The sequence below is a fragment of the Mirounga leonina genome, unplaced genomic scaffold (assembly GCF_011800145.1).
Source record: "Mirounga leonina isolate KUSES-001 unplaced genomic scaffold, KU_Mleo_1.0 Mir_125, whole genome shotgun sequence".
NCBI classification, from domain to species: Eukaryota; Metazoa; Chordata; class Mammalia; order Carnivora; family Phocidae; genus Mirounga; species Mirounga leonina.
This window is the reverse complement of record NW_023270305.1, coordinates 14,652,815-14,678,418: the sequence shown is the minus strand read 5'-3', so window position 1 is coordinate 14,678,418 and position 25,604 is coordinate 14,652,815. Positions and strand designations below refer to the sequence as shown.

General features: G+C 40.0%; 1 protein-coding gene across 1 annotated transcript in view; it reads right to left on the bottom strand.

Annotated features, from left to right (window-relative positions):
- The window catches only part of ZNF512 (zinc finger protein 512), a 95,969-nt gene that overhangs the window by 49,369 nt on the left and 20,996 nt on the right, over positions 1-25,604 (bottom strand). Inside the window, 2 exon segments of the mRNA XM_035000530.1 lie at positions 619-661; positions 23,863-24,165. Coding sequence (XP_034856421.1) covers positions 619-661; positions 23,863-24,165 — 346 coding nt within the window.

The window sequence follows — 25,604 nt, the reverse complement described above, 5'->3', positions numbered from 1 at the left end:
GGGAGCAGAGGTAAAGAAGATTTTAGCATCCTAATTGTTGATACCACCTTGTTCCACCCCCTTATTTCACAAATAAGAAAAGGTAAAATCATGTGCAGGTTCATAAAGTTAATTAGTGGTAGAGCCCAGACTTAACCCAGGTCTCAAGTTTTTATACTTTGAACTATACTATGCTGCCTTCACCATGTAGTAGATTAAGCCATTGGAAAGAGCAGGAACAATCATGGTAGTAGGGAGTTGGAGTAGGGGAAACAAAAGTTTATAACACATATTTTTTCCTCCAAAGGAGTCTATCCAGTGCCCATAACAGGGAAAAAAGTATTGAAACTTCCTGCACTAAACGCTAATCTCACCAATTTTCTTTCCTGAAACTTTGAGTTTTGCACGAGAGGAAATTAGGAAAGAAAGCATGAGGAAAGGAAGCATAGGATGAATTGTAAATCTCTTTATATCTCTTTGGAAGTTGCTAGAAAGAATAAGCACCTTTCTTTCACTTACGTAATCTTTTTCAACCTCCCTCCCTCTACCTGTTACTAAAGTCTGGAGTCTTAAAGCAGACCCACAGTTGATTTGTCATTTAGCCTTGAACTGAAGAATAAAGGATAGGATCTTTCTGACCTGTGAATTTCTGGATCTTTTTCAATTTATGCTGCTTTGAAGTCTAGAGAGGCACAAAAAGAAAAAATAAAATCAGAAAATGTTCTAGGTTAGAAAATCAACAGCACATTTCCTCTTACAGACACAAATATTGGTACAGTTGGTGTCCATAACTACAGCAACAGCTGCCTCCCCATTCACTTATTCATAAATCATTTAATGAGCACCTATTAAGTCCTAGGCATTATATTGGGTGCTAGGACTACAAAGATAAATATGACCCCGGTATTCTGGAAATTCACATTAATAGGGAAAACAGATGTCTAAACAGCTAAGTTATAACATCGTGTGGTAAATGCTGAAACAGAAATATAAGTGTTGGAGAATAAAAGGACAATGATTAACTTCCTGGGAGAGAAGGGGAAAATTACTCAAGAAGTTGCCATTTGTCCTGGAGTTTGAAGAATCAGCAGAAAGTTTTTAGGTAAAGAAAGAGCATTCCAGGCAAGTGGGAATATCAGCAAGAAGATTATAAAGGCATGATTGTCAGGTGTACTTTTGCTAAGTAGTAAGAGATGAAGCTGAAAATATAAGTGGAAGCCAGATTTTGGTAGAATTTTTATTTTATCCTTTAGGTCAGAATTTCCCAATCAGTAGTTTGTAAACTCCTGGGGTTTTTTTTTTTCAAGCATGTTCCAGGCCATTTTAAAGGCAGAAATGACATTTGTTACCATTTCAAATAAAATAATTTTTATTTCTCCCTTTTGAATCAGGACATCAGTCTCTGAGAGTGTATTATAAGAGCCTACACAATATTATTCATAGTATTGCCAAATGTTTTAGATAAACAATGTTGGATAAAAGTGTTAAAAGCAAGATTTCTCCCAAGAATGGTGGGTCCAACATAAGAAAGTAAAACAATGTGATATACCACATGAATAACATGAAAGAAAAAAAAACTGAACAATTATCTCAATTGATGGAGAAAAAGGATTGGCAAAATCCAATACCCATTCATGATTTAAAAAATAAAAATAAAAACACTCAACAAACTAGGGATAGAAGGGAACTTCCTCAATAGAGTAAAGGGTATTAATGAAAAACCCACAGCTAATATCATTCTCAATAGTGAAAGATTGAGAGCTTTCCTTTTAAGGTAGAACAGACAAGGATGCTCACTTTCACTATTTTCATTAACATTGTACTAGAAACTCCAACCAGAGAAATTAGGTAAGAAAAATAAAGCCATCTAAATTGGAAAGGAAAATGTTAAACAATTTCTATCTCTATTCACAGATGACATAATCTTATTTACAGAAAATCCTAAAGAATACACACACACAAAACCCAATTAGAACTAATAAATGAATTTAGCAAAGTTACAGAATACAGTATCAACATACAAAAATCGGTTGTATTTTTTTTTAAGTAGGCTCCACACTGGGCCCAATGCAGGGCTTGATATCACAACCCTAAGATCAAGATAAAGATCAAGATCAAGACCTGAGCTGAGATCGAGTGGGATGCTTAACCAACTGCCCCTAAAGATTTCATTTTAAAATAATGTCCCCACCCAACGTGGGGCTTGAACTTACAACCCCAATATCAAGTTCTGCATCGGGCTCCTTGCTTGCTGGGGAGCCTGATTCTCCCTCTGCCTGCCTCTCTCTCTCTCTCTCTCCCTCTCTCTGACAAATAAATGAAAATATTTTAAAATATTTATTTTTTATTTATTTTTTTTAAAGATTTTATTTATTTATTTGTCAGAGAGCTAGAGAGAGAGCACAAGTAGGCAGAGAGGCAGGCAGAGGGAGAGGGAGAAGCAGACTCTCCGCTGAGCAGGGAGCCCAGTGCAGGGCTCGATCCCAGGACCCTGGGATCATGACCTGAGCCGAAGGCAGGTGCCTAACCGATTGAGCCACCCAGGTGCCCCAGAAAAAAATACTTAAGAAAAATAGCATCAATAGACTTTAAACAAGATAGATCAGCCTCCATCATGTAAGCAGGCATCATCCAATCAGTTGCTGGCCTTAGAGCAGAGTGAGGTTTTCTGAAAAGGAAAGAATTCTGCCTCAAAATTGAAACACGTTGAATCACTATGTTGTACATCTGAAACTAATGTAACATTGTGTGTCAACTATACTTCAATTAAAAAATAATACTTAATTTAATTTATTTTTAAAAAGATGAACATAGAGGGCGCCTGGGTGGCTCAGTCGTTAAGCGTCTGCCTTCGGCTCAGGTCATGATCCCAGGGTCCTGGGATCGAGTCCCATATCGGGCTTCTTGCTCGGCACGGAGCCTGCTTCTCCCTCTCCCACTCTCCCTGCTTGTGTTCCTGCTCTCGCTATCCCTCTCTCTGTCAAATAAAAAAAAAAAATCTTTAAAAAGATGAACATAGAAACCCTGCCTAAGTTTCCAGTCTGCCTCAAGAATTTTGGATTTGTCAGCCCCCACAAGTATATTAATATCAGCCAATTTTTCAACAACTCTCTTTCTCTAGCTCTCTTGTTTGTGTGTGTGTGTGTCTGTGTGGTGTGTGTGTCTATATGTGTGTGTGTGTCCATGTGGTGTTATAATAAAGAACATATCTGGTGTTCGTCCCAGATTCCTGACACAGAGCTTCAAAAACCCTTGGAATTTCCTGAGTGATAGGAATGCCTTAGTTATGCTAATGAGGTAGAGAAGAAACGTTACTTCTCCCTTTCTTTACTTTAGTATGCTGAATTAACCTTGATTCCAAAATCTGATAAAGACATTATTAGAAAGGAAAATTATAGCTCAGTCTCTTTCATGAACACACATGCAAAATTCCTAAACTTAATATCAGCAAATTTGATCCAACGATATATATAAAAGGATCATGAACAATATCACAAACATGTTACATTTATTTCAGGAATTCACAGTTGGTTTAATATTTTAAAAATCCATTGTAATTCAGTACTTTAATAGAATAAACAAGAAAAACCATATGAACATCTAAATAGAGGCAGAAAACACTTGATAAAATTCAATAGCCATTCATGCTAAAATTCTTAACAAACCAGAAGTAAAAGGGAACTTTCTTCATCTGCTAAACAATATTTACAATAACCACACAGCAAACATTATACATAAATGGTGAATTAAAGAAAACTTTCCTCTACATAAAAAAAAGAAGATAAAAATCTCCACTATCTATTGAACATTGTATTGGGAATCCTAATCCATGCAATAAAGCAAGGAGAAGAAATAAAAGTCATAGGATTAGAAAGGAAGAAATAAAGTTATCATATGCAGACAATATGATTGTGTAGAATATCACAATATGCTTTTGGAAAAGCATGTACAGATAAACTTTTAGGATTGATAAGTAAATTTAGCAAGATTCTTAGATATAAGTTCAATATAGAAAAATCTATTTTATTTTTAAGTATTGGTATAATTTAGAAAATGACATTTATTTTTTAAGACTTTTTTTTAAAGATTTTATTTATTTATTTGACAGAGAGAGATACAGCAAGAGAGGGAACACAAGCAGGGGGAATGGGAGAGGGAGAAGCAGGCCTCCCGAGGAGCAGGGAGCCCGATGCGGGGCTCGATGTGGGGCTCGATGTGGGGCTCGATCCCAGGATCCGGATCATGACCTGAGCCAAAGGCAGACATCTCTGCCTAACGACTGAGCCACCCAGGCGCCCCTTTAAGATTTTATTTTTAAGTAATCTCTACACCAACGTGGGGCTCAAATTTACAATCCTAAGATCAAGAGTCACATGCTCTACTGACTGAGCCAGGCAGGTGCCCCTAGAAAATGACATGTAAAATATCATACAAACCAGACATTGTGTCCCTCCTGATGATCATCATTACCTATGAAATAATCTGCCCCCCAAAAAGTAATTCTGATAAGTCTTAGACCCAACTTCCCCATTTAAGGAAATAGAGAAGACAATGGAACATATTAAATAACAATATGGGTATTTAATCAGTAAAATCCTGCCTGCAAAACTCTAGAGGACAAATGATCCATTTCTTTAATATATAAATGGAAAGAATAAAAGAAAGAAATGGAGGTAGGGAATTCTACAAATTATAAGGGATTTAAATACACCAACTAATCTCAATTTGTGAACCTTATTTAGATCTTGAGTCAAACAGACTGTAAAAAATTATATCATTTATGAGACAATTGGAATTTGAATACTGACAGATATTTGATGGTATTCAAAGATTATTGTCAAATTTTTAGGCATAAGAATGATATTGTGATTAAGTATGTTCTCTTTAAAGAGTCCTTACCTTTTAGATATACATATTTAATTATGAATGAAATTATATTATCTGACATTTGCTTCAAAATAATGTCAGAGTGAAAACTGGGTTCATGAAGATTCATTATGCACTTCTATGTGTTTTTGATTTGTTTAAATTTCTGTAATCAAAATGAAAAAAATCATTTACTATAGCTTCAAAATTCCTCTTTATTGAAAGCTAAATGTTATTAAAAGAAATTAAGAAGGCCTGAATAAATGGAGAAACAAACACATTCATGGATCAAAAGACTCATTGTTTTTAGTATATTACTTATCCTTAAACTGATGTATAAATTCAGTGGAATTCCAATCGGAATTCCAATCAATTTGTGTCACAATTAACAGGATGATTCAAAAATTTATACAGAAATGTCAATGACCTGCGATGCCTGGGTGGCTCAGTCAGTTGAGCATCAACTCTTGGTTTTGTCTTGGGTTGTGATCTCAGGGTTCTGGGATTGAGCCTTGCATTGGGCTCTGTGCCCAGCAGGGAGTCTGCTTGAGATTCTCTCTCTCCCTCTCCCTCTCCCTCTGCCCCTCCCCCAGCTTGCACGTGCGCTTGCTCTCTCTCTCTAAAATAAAGAAAATAGGGGCACCTGGGTTCCTCAGTCGGTTAAGCGTCTGCCTTCAGCTCAGGTCATGATCCCAGGGTCCTGGGATCGAGCCCCCATCAGGCTCCTGCTCAGCAGGAAGCCTGCTTCTCCCTTTCCCACTCCACCTGCTTGTGTTCCCTCTCTCGCTGTGTTTCTCTCTGTCAAATAAATAAATAAAACTCTTTTAAAAAAAGGAAAGAAAGAAAGAAAGAAAGAAAGAAAGAAAGAAAATAAAGTAAATCTTAAAAAAAAAAAAGAAATGCCAATGACCTAGAATAGCTAAGACAATTTTGAAAAAGATCGAAGTTGTAAGACACAACCAAACTTCAAAACTTAGTACAAAGCCACATTAATAACGACAGTGAAGTATCAGTACAAGGATAAACAAACAGACCAATGTAACAAAATGAAGAGTCCTGAAATTGACCCACACATGTGTATGTTTATCTGATTTATGACAGGGTCACCAATGCAATTCAAGGAGAAAAACTGATGGTCTTTTCAATAAATGGTGCTGGGAGAAAGGACTGGCATTTAGAGTGTGATGGTGAGGCAGTCATGTAAGTGTAGGGTCAGATTTGAAATTTTGGTATTTTGTCATAAATTTTCCACCTTAATTTTGATTTTATATAATATTATATTAAATATTACCATGATTACTAAGTTTTTTCATGCCCCTTAAATTTTGTGCCCAAGGTGAATGCCTTGCTCATGTCACCCCAGTCCCTGCCCTCCTGAAGGGATTAGATAAATTCTATGGGGGGGAAAAAAAGAACTTTGATCCCTACCTTATACCATACACAGAAAGTAATTTGAGATGGATCATAGGCCTTAATGTAAAAGAAAAGAAAAAAAAAAGGCTTCTAGAAGAAACATAGAAGACTATCATCATAGCCTGGGGGCAGGCAAAGATTTCTTACATTGGAAACAACAACAAAAAAGCCCTGACCATAAAAGCAAAAACTGATACATTGGATTTCATTAAAATTAAGAACTTCTGTTCATGGGGCGCCTGGGTGGCTCAGTCGTTAAGCGTCTGCCTTCGGCTCAGGTCATGATCCCAGGGTCCTGGGATCGAGCCCCGCATCAGGCTCCCGGCTCTGCGGGAAGCCTGCTTCTCCCTCTCCTATTCCCCCTGCTTGTATTCCCTCTCTCGCTGTGTCTCTCTCTGTCAAATAAATAAATAAAATCTTTAAAAAAAAAAAAAAACTTCTGTTCATGAGCACACCATTGTGAGTGAAAAGATAAGCCACAGAGAGGGAGGATTTATTTGTAATACCTATATCTGACAAACAACTCATACCTATAATATTTAAAGAGTTCCTACAAATTAGTAAGTAAAAGACTGACAACCCAATCACTAAAAATGTGCCAAAAAATTGAGCAGGAAGGTCACAAAAGAGGATTTTCAAATGGCCAATAAACATAAGAAGTTTCTCAATATCATTAATAATCATGGAAATGCACATTAAAACCACAATGCAATGCCAAACACACTACCTAGAGTGGCTATTAAAAAGATGGTCAATGTCAAGTGTTACATGAATGTGGAGAAACTAGAACTCTCATAGTCTACTAATGGAAGTATAAATTGGTATAATTACTTTAGAGAACTGTTTGGTATCATCTACTAAAATTAAACACATATAGCATACAGACAGGCATATTTCCAATCTTCTATTGGGAATAGGGTTCCACATCAACAATGTATCATTTACAATTAACATCTTGAAACTTTATCTTGTATACAGGTACATACATTTTTAATGATAAAAAAGAGCAGACTTTTTGAAATGCAATATGCAAGAATGAAATTATTATTATTCATTATTTCTATTTTTAAAATTTTAACTCCTGTGTAGTTAACATAACAGTGTTATATTTAGTTTCAGGTATACAATATAGTGAGTCAACAGTTCCATATATTACTCAGTGCTCATCAAAATACTCTTAGGGTGCCTGGCTGGCTCAGTTGGTAGAGTATGTGACCCTTGATCTTGGGGTTGTAGGTTTGAGGCCCGTGTTGGGTGTAGAGATTACTTTAAAAAAATAAAATAAAATCTGGGACACCTGGGTGGCTCAGGCGGTTAAGCAACTGCCTTTAGCTCTGGTCATGATCCCAGGATCCTGGGATCGAGTCCCACATCAGGCTCCTTGCCCGGCAGAGAGTCTGCTTCTCCCTCTGCCTGCCGTTCCCCCTGCTTATGCCCGCCCCCCTCCTCTGGCAAATAAATAAGTAAAATCTTTTTAAAAAATAATTGAATTCAATTAAATCTTTTTTTTTTTTTTAAGATTTTATTTATTTATTCATGAGAGACAGAGAGAGAGAGGCAGAGGGAGAAGCAGGCTCCCAAGGAGCAGAGAGCCCGATGCGGGACTCGATCCCAGGACCCTGGGATCATGACCTGAGCCGAAGCCAGACGCTCAACCATCTGAGCCACCCAGGCGCCCCTGAATTCAATTAAATCTTTAAAAAAAAAATAGTATACCCTTAATCTCCTTCACTTATTTCATTCATCCCCTCACCCACCTCCCCTCTGGTAACCATCTGTTTGTTCTCTACAGTTAAGAGTCTGTCTTTTGGTTTGTCTTTCTCATTTTTTTCTTTTGTTCATTTGTTTTGTTTCTTAAATTGCACATATGAGTGAAATCATATGGAATTTGTCTTTCTCTGACTGGCTTATTTCTTTTTTTTTTTTTTTTAAAGATTTTATTTATTTATTTGAGACAGAGAGAATGAGCGACAGAGAGCACGAGAGGGAGGAGGGTCAGAGGGAGAAGCAGACTCCCCGCCGAGCAGGGAGCCCGATGCGGGACTCGATCCCGGGACTCCAGGATCATGACCTGAGCCGAAGGCAGTCGCTTAACCGACTGAGCCACCCAGGCGCCCGTGACTGGCTTATTTCACCTAGCATTATACTCTCCAGATCCATCTGTGCTGTTGCAAATGGCAAGATTTTATTCATTTTTATGGCTGAATAATATTCCATTGTGTATATATATATATATACCACATTGTCTTTATCCATTCATCTACCGATGGATGTATAATTCTATTTTTATAAGGTTCAAGAAGAGGCAAAATTAATCCATGACTGTAGACATCAGAATAGAGATTGCCTCTGAGTGGAAGGAGAACAGACTAGAACAGATCATGAAGGAACTCCCTAGGATTATAAGCACTATTATAGAATATTAAGCAATATTATAAGCTAGTTAATGGGTATATAAATTTATCAAAACTCATCAAACTGCACACTTAAGATCTGTGCATTTTGCTGTTTATAATTATGCCTGGATGAAAAGTATATTTGACAAAAAAGCTTTTTCTCACATATATATGTACTAAGAAATTTTATTAATTATGTAGCAAGGTGACATTGAGGAATTTACACCATACATCCTTCTGGGAAAGAAACTAATGTTTCCCCTCCTCAAAGGGGGTAGCCAGGCCTTTGTGCTTAAGGTCTTAGTTTTCCTAATCCATGGCAAGGAGTTAAGTTTCACCTGCTGAAAAAACTGGCAGGAGCATAAGAGACACCCTTCATATAAGACTAGACCTGTGGAGGATTTTAAGCTGAATTGTGCCAGAGGCTTAGTGTTTGGTACTTCCAGGGTTGAGAAAAACAGGAAGCGGGCTTCCTGATATGGAAACAATGCTGAAGCTGCAGATATACTGGAATAGTGAGGCCCTGATCCTGGTTGATTTAGGTCCGCCTGACGCTAGGAGTTCAGAGATAGTAGACCAGGAGCCTTCACAAAGGTCTCTGTGACCAAGATTGGCACATAGGAGCTGAGCCACAGTTTTTGCCTTCAGATGGCAAAGATGAAAAGCAACAGTTACTCCCATGGTTTAAGGACCTGAACCTCAGGGCGCCTGGGTGGCTCAGTTGGTTGAGAGTCTGACTCTTGATTTGGGCTCATGTCCTGATTGAGCCTCAGCTGGGCTCCATCCTCAGTGGGGAGCCTCCACCCTCAGTGGGGAGATTTCTCTCTCTCTCTCTCCCTCGCCCTCTGCCCCTCCCCCCTGCTTGTGCACGCACGCTCTCTAAATAAATCAATATAAAATCTTTTTTTTTAAAAAGTACCTGACCTTGGGCACCTGGGTGGCTCAGTTGGTTAAGTGACTGCCTTCGGCTCAGGTCATGATCCTGGAGTCCCGGGATCGAGTCCCGCATCAGGCTCCCTGCTCAGCAGGGAGTCCGCTTCTCCCTCTGACCCTCCCCCCTCTCATGTGCTCTCTCTCTCTCAAATAAATAAAATTTTTTTAAAAATTATTTTAAAAATAAATAAATAAAAAATAAAAAGTACCTGACCTTCTGCCATTTGGGATAAACTGCAAAAACTTCAGAATTTTCATATAATACAAAGGTTGGGGAAGAAAAACGGATCCTGGACTTTTTTGCCAACCTAGGCGATAGGAGGCTTAAACTAGATTATACTTGATGTAGACAAGGAAATATATTTGCCCTTTCTTATACCTAAGTATTGTGGAGCAATTCATACCTGTTAAAGTCAATTAAATATTGTGCATCACTTGTTACACGGGGAAAAGTGGACATTCGTCTTTTCTCTTTCTCTTAAAGATGTTAAAATGAACTTTGTGATTTTAAAAAACATGCTGGTTTAAAATGAAAATATAATATACCTAAAGTCACTTATCATATATTATGAAAAAGAGATAAAATGATGTTTAAATTCCCAAGGGGCTGACAAATTTTGACAATGAAGGAAGTTTGAGGGTCAAAACAGGCTGGGAAAAGCTGCTGCAGGCAGTGGGATGGCTGAGAGATTTTGTTTGTTTAGTCACTTTTGGCAAAGTGACACCATCAGCTAGGGGAAGTTCTGTGTATGTTGTTTTCGTTCTGTAGGGCCGGGGTCTATGCTCCATGCTCTAGGCTGGAGAACGTTTGTAGGAGACCAGCTAGCATACTGTAAATAGACGAAGTCCTGGTTAAGACAGTAATACTCAATCAGGATTGCTGTGTTTGAGAGATGTTTCTGAGGGAAAAAAAATTGAAAGGACTTTGTGGCCAAATATATTGATAACTAGATCTACCTCCAAGATCTAGAGTGTAAGCTAATGCTGTCCAGGAGAATTTTCTATGATGATGGAAATATTCTAGATCTGCCCTGTCCAATATGATAGCCTCTAGCCACATGTGATACTTGAAATGTCCATAGTGCGATTGAAGAACTGAATTTTAAATTTAATGTAACTTTGGTTAATTTAAATTTGAATGGCCACATGTGGCCAGTGGATACCAGACTGGATAGCACAGATCTAGACCATTAACTTGAGCTGCTAGGTGAATATTTCCACAGAAATTTTATAAGCACTTCAAATGTAATAGTTCATTTTCTGCCTCCTACCACACAACTTCTGTCTAAGGTTTCCTGTGTTGTTCAAAATGCCATCATCTTGTCAGTCATTCAGGGTTAAAATTGAAAAGTCATTTATTCATTTCACAAACATCCAGGGAGCACTTACTGAATGCCAGACAGTGCACTAGGCACAGGGGGTACAAAGATGAATATAGTCCTTGTAGGAAAACAGTGATAATGTTTATAATTAACTCTTGTATTTGAGGTCCAATCAGGAAAAAAAAAATTCAGTCCCAGGGGCACCTGTGTAGCTCAGTCGTTAAGTGTCTGCCTTCGGCTCAGGTCATGATCTCAGGGTCCTGGGATTGAGCCCCACGTCGGGCTCCCTGCTTAGCAGGAAGCCTGCTTCTCCCTCTCCCACTCCCCCTGCTTGTGTTCCCTCTCTCGCTGTCTCTCTGACAAATAAAATCTTTAAAAAAATAAAATAAAAATAAAAATAAATTCAGTCCCTTCCCTCTCTTTCTGCTTTACTTTTCACATCCAAACTTTTATCACAATAGCCCCCGGAGGGCAAAGATTTTTGTCCCTTCCACTTACCGCTGTATCCATAGAGCCTAGAGGAGTGCCTTGTACATAACGGTGGTGGTGGTGGATGATAAACATTTGAGGAATGAATCCATGTCCTCTCGCCTACCATCCTGCTCTAATTTTTTAATTTCCTTTTCCCTCCTTCCCACTGTATTGTTAACAGAGCCTCCAATTGGCTTAGCTACCCAGACAACTGCCATAGACGCTTACTGAAGTTATTTTAAAGCTTCACTTTCAAAGTGTGGTCCTGGGTCACAAAATCAATATACAGAAATTCACTGCATTTCTATACACTAATAATGAAGCAGCAGAAAGAGAAATTAAGAAAACAATCCCATTTACAACTGCACCAAAAATAATAAAATACCTAGGAATAAACTTAACCAAGGAGGTAAAAGACCTGTACTCAGAAAACTACAAAAGAATGATGAAAAAAACTGAAGATGGCACAAATGGAAAGACTTCCATGCTTCTGGCTTGGAAGAACAAATATTGTTAAAATGCCCATACTACCCAAAGCAATCTACAGATTTAATGTGATCCCTTTCAAAATATCATGAGCATTTTTCATAGAACTAGAACAATCATAAAATTTGTATGGAACCACAAAAGACCCCAAAGAGCCAAAGCAATCTTGGGGGGAAAAAAAAAAACAACCCAACACATCTGGAGGTATCACAAATCCAGATTTCAAGGTATACTACAAAGCTGGGATGACTGAGTGGCTCAGTAGGTTAAGCAGCTGCCTTCGGCTCAGGTCATGATCTCAGGGTCCTGGGATCGAGCCCCGCATCGGGCTCCCTGTTCAGCAGGGAGCCTACTTCTCCCTCTCCCTCTCAAATAAATAAATAAAATCTTTAAAAAAATAATGCTGCTATAAACATAGTGGTGCATATATCCTTTTGAATTAGTGTTCTCATAACTTTTTGGTAAATACCCAATAATGCAATTACTGGATAATATAATTCTATTTTTAATTTTTTAAAAGATTTTATTTATTTTAGAGAGAGAGCATGAGTGGGGGGAGGGGCAGATGGAGAGGAAGAGAATCTCAAGCAGACTCGGCCCTGAGCGTGGAGCCCAATGTGGTGCTCAATCTCATAACCCTGAGATCATGACCTAAGCTGAAATCAAGAGTTGGACACTTGGGGCGCCTGGGTGGCTCAGTCGTTAAGCGTCTGCCTTCGGCTCAGGTCATGATCCCAGAGTCCTGGGATAGAGCCCCAAATCAGGCTTCCTGCTCTGCGGGAGGCCTGCTTTTCCCTCTCCCACTCTCCCTGCTTGCATTCCCTCTCTTGCTGTGTCTCTCTCTGTCAAATAAATAAATAAAATCTTTAAAAAAAAAAAAAGAGTTGGACACAACTGACTGAGCCACTCAGGAGCCCCTCTATTTTTAATTTTTTGAGAAACTTCCATACTGTTTTCCACAGTGGCTGCACCAGTTTGCATTCCTACCACCAGTGCATGAGGGTTCCTTTTTCTCCACATCCTTGCCAACATTTGTTGTTTCTTGTGTTTTTGACTTGAGCCATTCTGACAAGTATGAGGTGATAGGTCATTGTGATTTTGATTTTCATTTCCCTGATAATGAGTGATGTTGAGCATCTTTTCATGTGTCTGTTGGGTGTTTGAATGTCTTCTTCGCAGAAATGTCTGTTCATGTCTGTTGCCCATTTTTTTTAAGTGTGGAGCCCAACACAAGGCTTGAACTCACAATCCTGAATCAAGACCTGAGCTGAGATCAAGAGTTGGACACTTAACTGAGCCACCCAGGTGTCCCTATAGCAGCATTATTTACAATAGCCAAATTATGGAAGCAGTCCAAGTGTCCATCAATAGATGAATAAATAAAGAAGATGTGGTATATATATATAGTGGAATATTATTCAGCCATAAAAATGAATGAAATCTTGTCATTTGCAACAACATGGATGGATCTAGAGAGTATAATGCTAGGCTAAATAAGCCAGTCAGAGAAAGACAAATTCCATATGATTTCACTCATATGTGCAATTTAAGAAACAAAACAAATGAACAAAGGAAAAATAGAGACAAACCAAAAGACAGACTCTTAACTACAGAGAACAAACAGACGGTTACCAGAGGGGAGGTGGGTGGGGGGATGGGTGAAATAGGTGAAGGGGATTAAGAGTACACTTATCTTGACAAGAGCTGAGTAATGTATAGAATTGTTGAATTACTATATTGTACACCTGAAACTAATATAACACCGTATGTTAACTATACTGGAATTAAAATTTTTAAATAATAAAATAACATAAAAATTTCCTTTCTTAAAAAAAAAAAAAAGTGACAGAGGTGCCTTTTGGTGGCTCCGTCGGTTAAGCATCTGCCTTCAGCTCAGGTCATGATTCCAGGGTCCTGGGATCGAGCCCCGTATCAGGCTCCCTGTTCAGCGGGGAGCCTACTTCTCCCTCTCCCTCTGCTGCTCCCCCTGCTTGTACTCTCTCTCTCTCTGTGTCAAATGAATAAATAAAATCTTAAAAAAAAAAACTAACAACAAAACAAGTATGGCCTTTGGTCCAACAACAGTAGCATCACCTGGGAGCTTGTTAGAAAGGAGGAATCTCAATCCCTACCCCACACCTACTGAATCAGAATATACTTTTTAACAAGACCTCCAGCTGATTGATTCATATGGGTGTAGCAGTTTGAGAAGCATTGCTCTAAAGCACAGATCTAAGCACATTTTAACCTGGCTTTAAGACCTCTGACATCTTATTTTCTTTTTTTAAAAGATTTGTTTATTTATTTTAGAGAGAGAGCACATGCATGGGAGCAGGGGGAGGAAGAGAGGGAGAAGGAGAAGTAGAGGGAGAGAAGCAGACTCCCCAGTGAGCGTGGGGCCTGACACAGGGCTGGATCTCAGAATCCTGAGATCGTGACCTGAGCCGAAATCAAGAGTCACAGGGTTAACCGACTGAGCCACCCAGGTACCCCTTGACATCTTTCAACTGCATATAGAATTAATATTTATACAAACTATTCAGCCTGGTATTGAAAGCCCTCTACAATGTCACCTCTGTCAATTTTCCAAATTTTTCTCTCACTGAGCTCCCTATACTTCTACACTCCATCCACATAGGTGTCCTCTCTTCAAACACATCCAACACTCTTCAGTTTCCCATGATTTTCCCCAATCCATTCCTTCTATCTGGAAAGTCTTCACTACTCTCTTCCATCTACACTATCCACCTTCAAAGCCCTACCCTTCCTCTGAAGCACAATTAAAACCTGAGCTCCCCAGAGTCATTTTATAGATCCCCCTGCTTCAAAAGACTCTTTACCTCCAACCTCTTCATCAGTATTTATACTTCTATTAACTCTTATCATTTTCTCTTTCCTTGTGTTGTGTGTATATCCATCTGACTGTCTCCCCAACTTCACCTTGAGCTCCTAGAAGGTGGGGATGGTGTTTTATTTTTCCTCAAGGTCTAGTACGCCACCATATATAATAGGTGCTCAAGATTTGTTGAAATAAACTGAAAGGAACAGGATTGATCATGACTTATACTTATAGGACGACATCCATAGGCACTATCTCAACTCCCCTCTTCCCCCACCCAGTTCCTCCCCCAGCCTAAGAGATAGGAGTTTCCATGGCCTCAGAGGCAGGGACAGGGAGCAGTGAACTTCAAGGGAGGGTTGCATCACATACCTCTGAGTCTGTCTTGGCTACCACCTGCTTCCTGCTCTGTCTCCCAAAAAAGAGCAGCCAAAGCCCCCAAACAAGGAAACCAAATAAGAGTAGAGGGCTGACATATGATGGAGGCGGGATGGCCAGCCCCCAAATCGGTGCCATTACTCAACCCCATGCCCCTCTCAGCCAAACAATGTTCTCCTTCAAGGTTGTGACTCCATATGACATCACAATGGACATTCCAAGGTAAACCTGACAGGGCCCAGCCAATGTGAGAGCTGCTTCAGTCTCCTCTCTGAGACATGCCCATCTGCTGTCCCTTCATGCAACTGCTCACGGGCTCTGCCCTGACAGCCAATGCTCAGGGAAGACCTCCTTTACAACTCTACTAGGACTGGGCTGGACAACTTGGCATAAAGTAGAGTGTATGGAAGCAAGATTTCAAAGAAGCAAGCCTTCCAAGTGGCCTGCTTTGCCCTATGAGCATCTTCTCTGGAACCAGTCATTCCCTAGAGGTCCAGGTATGGTGTCGTATGTTCCCAATCACAAATTAGAATACAGAGTCAAGTACATTTAAGAAAGCTAGCATATCTTAAGTAGATACTCTCAGAAAATGTGATATATATGGTTTCCTAACTCTGAAGTTTGACATATAGCAGAGGTCACATAGGAAAATTAAATGATCTTAAAGGATCACTCAACTCCAAAATCCATGGTCTCATTTTCTAGAACATTCATTATGTCAATATACCCAGAGTTAACTGGATTCTCTCTGGTTAATTCACTTTAAACAAAATTTACAAGGAATCAACTTATGCTATAATAAAGATAAATAAAACTGGCCAGAGTATTTTTTTTCTTGTAGGAACGTTAATTTGGAAAATCGATTCAATTAAATAACTATTGTATAGCGGGCACTGTTTTTGAAAAAGAAAGTTATGGTTTCTCACCTTATAGAATTTTCAGTCTATTGGGGCAGCCAAAGTAATATTCTCAGAAAGCCCATCATCAAGGAAGTGGTCAAATAACATACGGTATGTCCTTATTATGAAATACTTTGCAGTCACTACAAAGATTATAATTATAAAGACTGATATTGTCAGGCTGAGCACACATCACATGTCAGGTACTAGTGTATGCCAGCCCGGAGATCTAAGGTTAGGGCTGGAGGTACAGTTTTGGTCCTTAGAACACGTTTGTACAGTTTGACAAGCCTTTTTTAAGGATTTTATTTATTTATTTGAGAGAGAGCACGAGCTGGGGGAGGGGCAGAAGGAGAGGGAGGAAACAGGCTCCCCGCTGAGCAGGGAGCCAAGGATATGTGGCTCAATCCCAGGACCCCAGGATCATGACCTGAGCCAATGGCAGACCCTTAAGCAACTGAGCCACCAGGCACCCCCACTCTTTTCTATATGCATATAAAAATATATTCTTTGTGGGGCATCTGGGTGGCTCAGTCGTTAAGCGTCTGCCTTTGGCTCAGGTCATGATCCCAGCGTCCTGGGATCGAGCCCCGCATCGGGCTCCCTGCTCCGCAGGAAGCCTGCTTCTCCCTCTCCCACTCCCTCTGCTGTGTTCCCTCTCTCACTGTGTCTCTCTGTGTCAAATAAATAAAATCTTAAATATATATATACATATATTCTTTGTGTCTTGAATATTTACTCACCATTATGTTTGAGTCATCCACACTCTTTTGTACAGCTGGGATTCAGTTTTATTTCATTGCATTGTATAACCATTGCATAACTTTTTCTTTCTTTTTTTTAATTTAAATTCAATTAGCCAACATAGAGTACATCATCAGTTTCAGATGTAGTGTTCAATGATTCATCAGTTGTGTTATAACACCCAGGGCTCATCACATCACACGCCCTCCTTAATGCCCATCACCCAGTTACCCCATCCTCCCATCCACCTTTTTTCTTTTTTTTAATTTAAATTCAATTAGCCAACATATTTTACATCATTAGTTTCAGATGTAGCGTTCAATGATTCATCAGTCATTACATGACTCATTTATCCATTATGATACTGATGGACATTTGGCCTGTTTTCCATGTTTGGGTATTATAAACAATGCCATTAAAACATCCTTGTCCATGTATCTTGGTGGATATATATTCCTATTTCTCTATGGCAGTGGCTTTTAAGCTTTAACATACATCAGAATCACCCGGAAGGGTTGTAAAAACAGACTGCTGGGCCCTACCCCTAAAGTTGCTGATTGATTAAGTTTGGAGAAGAGCTCAGGAATTTGGCATTTCTAAGATGTTTCCAGGGGTTGCTGATACTGTTGGACTGAGGACCACACTTTAAGGATCCCTACTCTATGGTATCTACCAAGGAGTGGAATTGCTAGGTTATAGAGTTATGTGTAACTTAAGCTTTACTAGACAGTGCCAAACTGTTTTCTCTTGAGTGGTTGTGTCATTATTTCCACCAGTGGTGAATGGGGAGTTCTTCCTGCTCCATTTTCACGCCAATGTGTGGTATCGTCAGGCTGTTTCATTTCAGCCAATCTGGTATATGTGGTAATGGTATTCCATTGCTTAACTGAAATTTTTCTGGTTACTAATAATTACTAACTTGTGAACACATTTTCATAAGCCAATTGGGCATTTTGTTTTTAAACATAATGCTGCATTCCGCTGCTAATATTTTGTTCAGCATTTTTGTTCCCTATTTTCATGAGTGAGGGCATCCTGTAATTTTTCTCTCTTGTTCTGTCTTTGTCAGGCTTTTGGTATCAAGGTCATGCTAGACTCCTGGGTTGAGGAATGTTTCCTCCTTTTTTTCTTTTTTTTAATGCCTGAAAAAGTTTGCATAAGATTTAAACTATTTGATCCTTCAACATTTGGTACGACTTGTCAGCAAAGCCATACAAGCCTGGAGTTTTCTTTGAATGAAGATTTCTGACTAAAGATTTCATTTATTTGAAGGGTATAATGCTATTGAGAATTTGTAAATTTTTTTGAGTCATCTTTGGTGACATTTATTTTCTAGTAATTTTTCTATTTAATCTACATTTTCCAAATGTACTGACATAAAGTTATTCAAATGCAGTACTGTCTCCTTGTTTTTATATTGGTTATTTGTCTTCTCTCTCTCTCCTTTTTTTTCCTGTCCTTGATCTATCTTGCTAGAGATTTGTCAGTTTTATTTTATTTTTTTTAAAAGATTGTATTTATTTATTTGAGAGAGAGAAGCAGACTCCCTGCTGAGCAGGGAGCCACTGTGGGGCTTGATCCCAGGATCCTGGGATCATGACCCGAGCCTAAGGCAGCTGCTTAACCAACTGAACCACCCAGGCGCCCTGAGATTTGTCAATTTTAATTAATTACTTCAAAGACCCAACTTTTTGTATGTTTGCTTTCTATTTGAATAATTTCTCCCTCTGTCTTTATTTCCTTACTTCTACTTTCTTTTTTGCCCCAGTTTTATTGAGATATAATTGACACTTCTACTTTCTTTGGACTTATTTTGCTGTTTTTTTCCTAACTTCTTGAGATAAATGCCTAGATCATTCACTTTTAACTCTTTCCCCCCAATATATGCATTTGAGAGTACAAATTTTCTCCTAAGCACTACTTTAGTTTCATTCCAGAAGTTATGATATGTAGAATTTTTATCATTCTGTTCCAACTATTTTCTAATTTCCATGACAATTTCTTCTTTGATCCATGGGTCATTTGGTAGTTCATTTTAAGTTTCTAGACGTATAGGGATTTTCTAGTTATCTAACAAAGCTGCACTGTGGCCAGAATATATACTTTAATTTCAGTCCTTTGAAATGCTCTAAGACTTTATTCCCAGTTTATGGTCAGTTAAAAAAATTCTTTGTGTGCTTAAAAAATAAGATGTATTCTGCAGGTGTTAAAAATAGTCTCTTCAGGGGGGCCCTGGGTGGCTCAGTCAGTTAAGCGCTGGACTTCTGATTTTGGCTCAGGTCAGGATCTCAGGGTCCTGGGATGGAGCCCTGCATTGCGCTCCGCCCTTAGCCAGGAGTCCGCTTGGGATTCTCTCTCTCCCTCTGCCTCTGCCTCTCCCCCTGCATGCGCTCACACTCTCTCTCTCTCTCTCAAATAAATAAATAAATCTTTAAAAAAAAAAGTCTCTTCAGAATTTCCCCTTCTGCTGGGCGGCGGAGGCGGGGGGTGCGGATGTCTCTATGACCATTCGGTCAATTCTGCTCATCTCAATGTTCAAATCTATATTATTCCTAAACTTTCGTCTGCTTTTTTTCCACCAATTACTAAGACAAGTATGTAAAATTTCTCGTGATTGTGGATTCATTTCTTCTTTGAATACTGAAGATTTTTGCTTTATGTATTTTTAAGTGTTATTTAAAATCATTATTCCTGGTGAATTAAATCTTGTATCACTATGAAGACCCTCTTTATCTCTAACAATACTACTGGACTTTAGTTCTTTTGTCTGATACTAATATTGCTAAAGCAATTTTCTTTTGGTTGGTACTTGCATAGTGTATCTTTTCCCATTCTTCCAACCTTTCTATATTTTTTTAATATTGGATAAATAAAAAAATCTAAATATATGCTATTGGTAAGAGACACATCTAAAACAAATAGATTTTAATTGGAGCACTGATAAGAGTAGGCAGCTGGACAGAAGCTGGAGGCAAGGACAGTGATAAATAGGTTACACATTAGAAGCCTGGGGGCACAACATCTTGCCTTTGTGGCTTCCAAGTCCCCTAGGCTAACAGACCAAGAGCCACATGTGCAGAACAGGCCACTCTCCTCTTCCACCTCTGCCCCAGGGTAACCCCTAGACTCATTATAATGCGTTTGCATTGTGGCTTTAGCCTCCCCCTACCCTCCATGGGGGAAGACTGCCCTGACGGTTCAGAGACAAACCTAATAGGGTCAAAAACTAACCTCTCCCGGGGCACCTGGGCGGCTCAGTCATTAAGCGTCTGTCTTTGGCTCAGGTCATGATCCCCAGGTCCTGGGATCGAGCCCCGTGTCGGGCTCCCGCCCCGCGGGAAGCCTGCTTCTCCCTCTCCCACTACACCTGCTTGTGTTCCCTCTCTTGCTGTGTCTCTCTCTGTCAAGTAAATAAATAAAATCTTAAAAAAAAAAAAACTAACCTCTCCCAACCTATGGGAGTCCCTTAAAGGATTGGAAGCAGCCTCCATTAGAGACCATCCCATCCACGACTCAAGACACCCTCCCACCCGCTCACACACACAGAAGAAGATTCCTGTAGCCTCAGGGCAGTTGCCACCTCTGGGCCTTCCTGCTCTCCCACCTGGAGAGTGTACTGTCCTCAATAAACTGCTTTGGGCTTGCTACTTTCTTCTCTTTTTTTTTTTAATTTAAATTCAAGTTAGTTAACATATAGTGTATTATTAGTTTCAGGGTAGAGTTCAGTGATTCATCAATTCCATATAACACCCAGTGCTCATTATATCACGTGCCCTCCTTAATGCCCATCCCCCAGTTAGCCCATCCCCCCCAACCCCAACTGTCTTTATTAGAGCATGGATCCTCATGGAAATCTTTCGTGGGGAATCCAAGAACCGAGACCTCCATTCACATAACACAGACTCTCCCACCCCGATCAGCATGTGCTCCATTTCCAGTTCTGTTACACTTTCCATTATATTTAATGTAGTTATTGAAGCATTAAGATCAAAATTACCCTTTTACTTGGCACTTTCTATTTCATCCTGTTTTATATTTCTTTTTCTCTCATTTCTTGCCTTTTAGTTAGATAGCTATTTTTAATTAATTACTCCATCTTTTCCTTTACTAATTGGAAGTTAAATTCTGTTTTTGTTCTTTTACTGCAAGGGTTGACAAACTATGGCCTGTGGGTCAAACTAGCCTGATGCCTGTTTTTGTAAATAAAGATTTATTGGAACACAGCCACACTCATTTTACATATTGTCTCTGCTTTCAAGCTACAACAGTAGGTAGTTAACAACAAAAACCATAGGGGGTTTACAATGGCTAACATATTTACTCTCTAGCCAACCCCATTTTTAGTGGATGCCCTTTAAAATGCAAAATACACATTTAACCTATCAAATTCTTAAATAAAACCTCTATCCTCGTATTCATGATAAATCAAGGCCCTCAGAATATTTTAATTATATATGCCCCTTCCCACATATAGGTTACTATAGTCAGGAATTTTCTTTTCTTTTCTTTTTTTTTTTTTTTAAGATTTTATCTATTCATTTTTCAGAGAGAAAGAGGGAGGGAGAGAGGAAGAGAGAGAGCACAAGCAGGGGGAGTGGCAGGCAGAGAGAGAGAAGCAGACTCCCCCCTGAGCAAGGACCCTTGGACCACGACCAGAGTCCAAGGCAGACACTCAACCGACTAAGCCACCCAGGTGTCCCATGGAATTTATTTTCTTAATAAACTCTATTTGGGAATAATTTTAGACTTACAGAAAAGTTGCAAAGATAGCACAGTGAGTTCCCCATATGCCCTTCACCCAGTTTCACCCAATGTTGACATCTTATATAACTTTGGTTCATGTGTCAAATCTATGTGATTAACATTGGTACATTTACTTTGTTTTTTGTTTGCTTTTGTTTTTTAAAGATTTTATTTATTTATTTGGCAGAGAGAGAGACAGCGAGAGAGGGAATACAAGCAGGGGGAGAGGGAGAGGAAGAAGCAGGCTTCCCGCTGAGCAGAGAGCCCCCCGTGGGGCTCGATCCCGGGACCCCGGGGATCATGACCTGAGCCAAAGGCAGACACTTAACAGCTGAGCCACCCAGACACCCTGGTACATTTACTTTGAACTGAATGCCAAACTTCATTCAGATTTCACTAGTTTTTCCACTAACGTCCTTTTTCTGTCCCGGATCCAACCTAGGGCCCACGTTGGATTTGGTTGTCATGCCCCCTTAGTCTCCTCTGGTCTGTGAGAGTTTCTCTGACCTTGACAGTTTTTAGGAGTACTGGCAGGTTCTTAAATTTGGGTTTCTCTGTTTTCCGTATGCTTAGACCGAGGTTATGTGTTTTGGGGAAAATACCACAGAGGCGCCCTGCGCTTCTCATTACTGATCTTACTCAGTAATGATAGCAGCCCGTGTTGCCAATCTTCATTACTTGGCTAAGGTAGCCAGGTTTCTCCACGGTGAAGCCATTATTTTTCTCTTTCCATACTCTGTTCTTTGGAAGCAAGCCCCTAAGTGTAGCCCATGTTGGGGTTGGAAGAAGTGAGGGGTTGTTAAGCTCCATCTCTTGGAGTGGGCTGTATCTACATATATTATTTGGAATTCTGTGTAACTCCTATTTATTTATTCCATTATTTTGTTATATCAGCATGAACTCATGCCTACTTATCTAGTACTCTGTGTTATAGTCCAATACAACATTATTTATTTTGTTGCTCATGTTGTTCCAACTTTGGCCATTGGGAGCTCTCTTAGGTTGACTCCTATCCCTTTGCTATGGCCCAATCCTTTTGTTTTTATGGGCGCTTCTGTACTTCCTGGCATTACAAGATCCTTCTGGCTCCCCTTCCTGTCTCTTCCTCCCATGCCAGAGCACCCCAGCCACTAGCTTATAGGTAAGCCCAAATCTTCTCTTTTCCAGGATGGAAGCATTTCACACCGCCTAAATTCAGTGCCTAGGATTTGACCCACCTGTCCAATCCATAGCTGAATCTGGATTGGATCTTAGACATTTTGCTGTGCTTTAAGGCCCATCCCTGGAGCCAGATTGGGGCCCTTTGATCTCCTACCTGGTCCCAACATCTTCCTTCAGTCTTACTATCCCAGGTGACTGGCCCCAGCCTGTCTAATATTTAAGACCACCTAAGTTATGAAAAGAACAGCTGATTTGGAGGAGAGATCCTGGGTTCCGGTTTTTAATATATTAAGTTTGAAGTATATGCAATATCCAAATATCTTCCACCCTTCACCTCTTATTTTTGATCGAGCAAATGAGTGTAGCAGGAAATTGTTTCCTTCACCTTCCACAATCCAATCCAGTCTTCTGGGATAGATCCTTTCATCATTTCAGCAGAATTAGTGCCTGTGTTGATAATAGATTACAGCTTTCTTACCCTCAGAAGTTTGCTTTCTCCAAAATAACGGTAAACATTGTCACCCTGCCATTTGTCTCTGGATAATTCTAAAAAATCTTTGAACCATTTTAGCTCAACCTAGAGGTCAGGTTCCATTGACAATGACCTAACTCTCTGATGTTGGAACCACACATCAGTACAAGTATCCAAACATCCCCAGATTTTCTTTGGATGTTCCCTCACCCACCCCAACCTCCTTTCTTCCAAAATTTTCCTTGATTCTTGGCCTACCCTGTAATCTCCCCCAAATAATTCTGGCAGCTCTCTGTACCCAGCCTGCTGTTCTAATCCATTTCAACTCTCTCTGTCTTGTATTGGAATTGTTCGTATGTGCTTGTGAATTCCTAGGGGGTGGGGATCAGACCTTAGCCATCTTTATCTCCTCCATAATGCCAGAATGTATCCAGCTGCTTCTCCACCTAGTTCATTACACCTGAACATCATACACAACTGAACAAGAGTTGAATTGACTTGACATCACTGTACCAGCCAAGTACTTGGCAACAAAACAAAACACCCTCTGGACTTCTAGAGTTCTCCTTTATCCAGCCTTGGGGAAATCTGACCATGCACCATATCCATTCCACACCTCTGTGCCTCCTTGTCACAATCACAATTCCCCAAGAAACAGGGAGCTCCTTGGCAGAACATCACTAACTTTGTAAACACAGTATCAAGCAAAATTCCTGATACGCTGAAAGGACTCAATGAATGTTAGCTGCCGGCAGGATACCTCTTCCTTCTCATGTGCAACCTGGATGTGGAAGGAGATGGGAGCAGTCCAAATGTCATCCGACAGTGGCTGGGGGAAGTGGATCACCTGGAGGAGGGTCTCGATGCATCGAGCCTTGGGCTGTCCAGAGAACCGCTGTGGAGGAAGCAGGAAGGTCAGTGTCGGGCTAGAAGGCCGGGGGAGCAGAGAATGAAATCGAAGAGGAGAAAGGAGTGGGAGAGTGGGAGGCAGGCACCTGGGATCCCGAAGACGGGCCAGAGAGGCTGTAGAGAAGTGGTCCCTATAGGCGATCCCAAACTCACAATCCCCAGGTGTGAAGAACAAGGGTTAGTGGTGGGCTTTGATGGGCCGGGTTAAACTGGAGGATTAATGGCAACTTGGTCACACTTTCAGCCATGTGCCACCAACCCCATAGGTTGGTAACCTTAAACTGAACTCACTCCTTCCAGTTTCCTCCTTAACCCTATCCATCCTTCATACCCTGCCAAGACTGCTCATCTGCAAAAGCTGCTCCTTTTTGTCACCCGCCCCCCCCCCCACTAGCTCAGCACTGCCCAAGAGAAATATAATGTGAGCCACATATGTAATTTAAGATTTTCTAGTACTGGGGTGCCTGGGTGGCTCAGACGTTAAGCGTCTGCCTTCGGCTCAGGTCATGATCCCAGGGTCCTTAGATTGAGCCCCACATCGGGCTCCCTGCTCCGTGGGAAGCCTGCTTCTCCCTCTACCACTCCCCCTGCTTGTGTTCCCTCTCTCGCTGTGTCTCTCTCCGTCAAATAAATAAATAAAATCTTTAAAAAAAAAAAAAAGATTTTCTAGTACTGCATTAAAAAAGAAACACATGGAATGCAAAAGAAGCAAATAAGAAAATAGATTTTAATCATGTTTTATCTAATCCAATATATATGTCTAAAATATTATTCCAACATATAAACAATATTACAAATTATTAATAGGGTATTCTACAATATTTTTGTATCATGTCTTTGAAATCTAGTGTCTAGTTTAAAATCCCAGCACATCTCAGTTCAGGTACTGAATTTTGAGGTAAAAGTAAAATGTAGTTCTACCAAAACAATAAAGTTGCATTTAATGAAAAAAATTACACTGCTTCAGTTTTTAAACAAAACATAAAAGTTCAGCTCCTCAGACACACTAGCCACATTTCCAGTGCTCAGTAGCCACATGTGGGTGGTGACTGCCATTTTGGATGGCCCAGGTCTAGCTACATTTGGCAAGCCCCAGTTCTGGTCTGGCTTTCAATCTTCCACGTAATCCTTAGAGGGGCCACTCTGGGATGCCAAGTCCTGGATCAGACATATCTCCGATTCCCCCTACCCACCGCAACCCCAGGATCTAAAAGAGCATAAAGCACTTTTCTTTTCCTGGTTGGTCGGTTCTATTCATTAGAGAAGGTTCTAGGGACTTGGTGGGTGCTCACTAAATGCTCATTGATTCCCTTCACACAGGGTTGTCAGATTTAGCAAATAAAAATACAGGATACCCAGGAATAGGAATTTCAAATGAATAATGAAAAAAATAGTATAAGTATGCTTCAAATATTGCATGGGACATACTTATACTAAAAAAAAATCCTTTATTTATCTGAAATTCAAATTTGTCCTGTATTTTTGTTTGCTAAACTTAACAACTCTCCTTTCATGACCAGCTATTGTGCTATCTGCTCGGCGGCCATTCCTCCCCCTTCTAGTACCAGCACCTTGATCTTCCTCCCCCTTCTA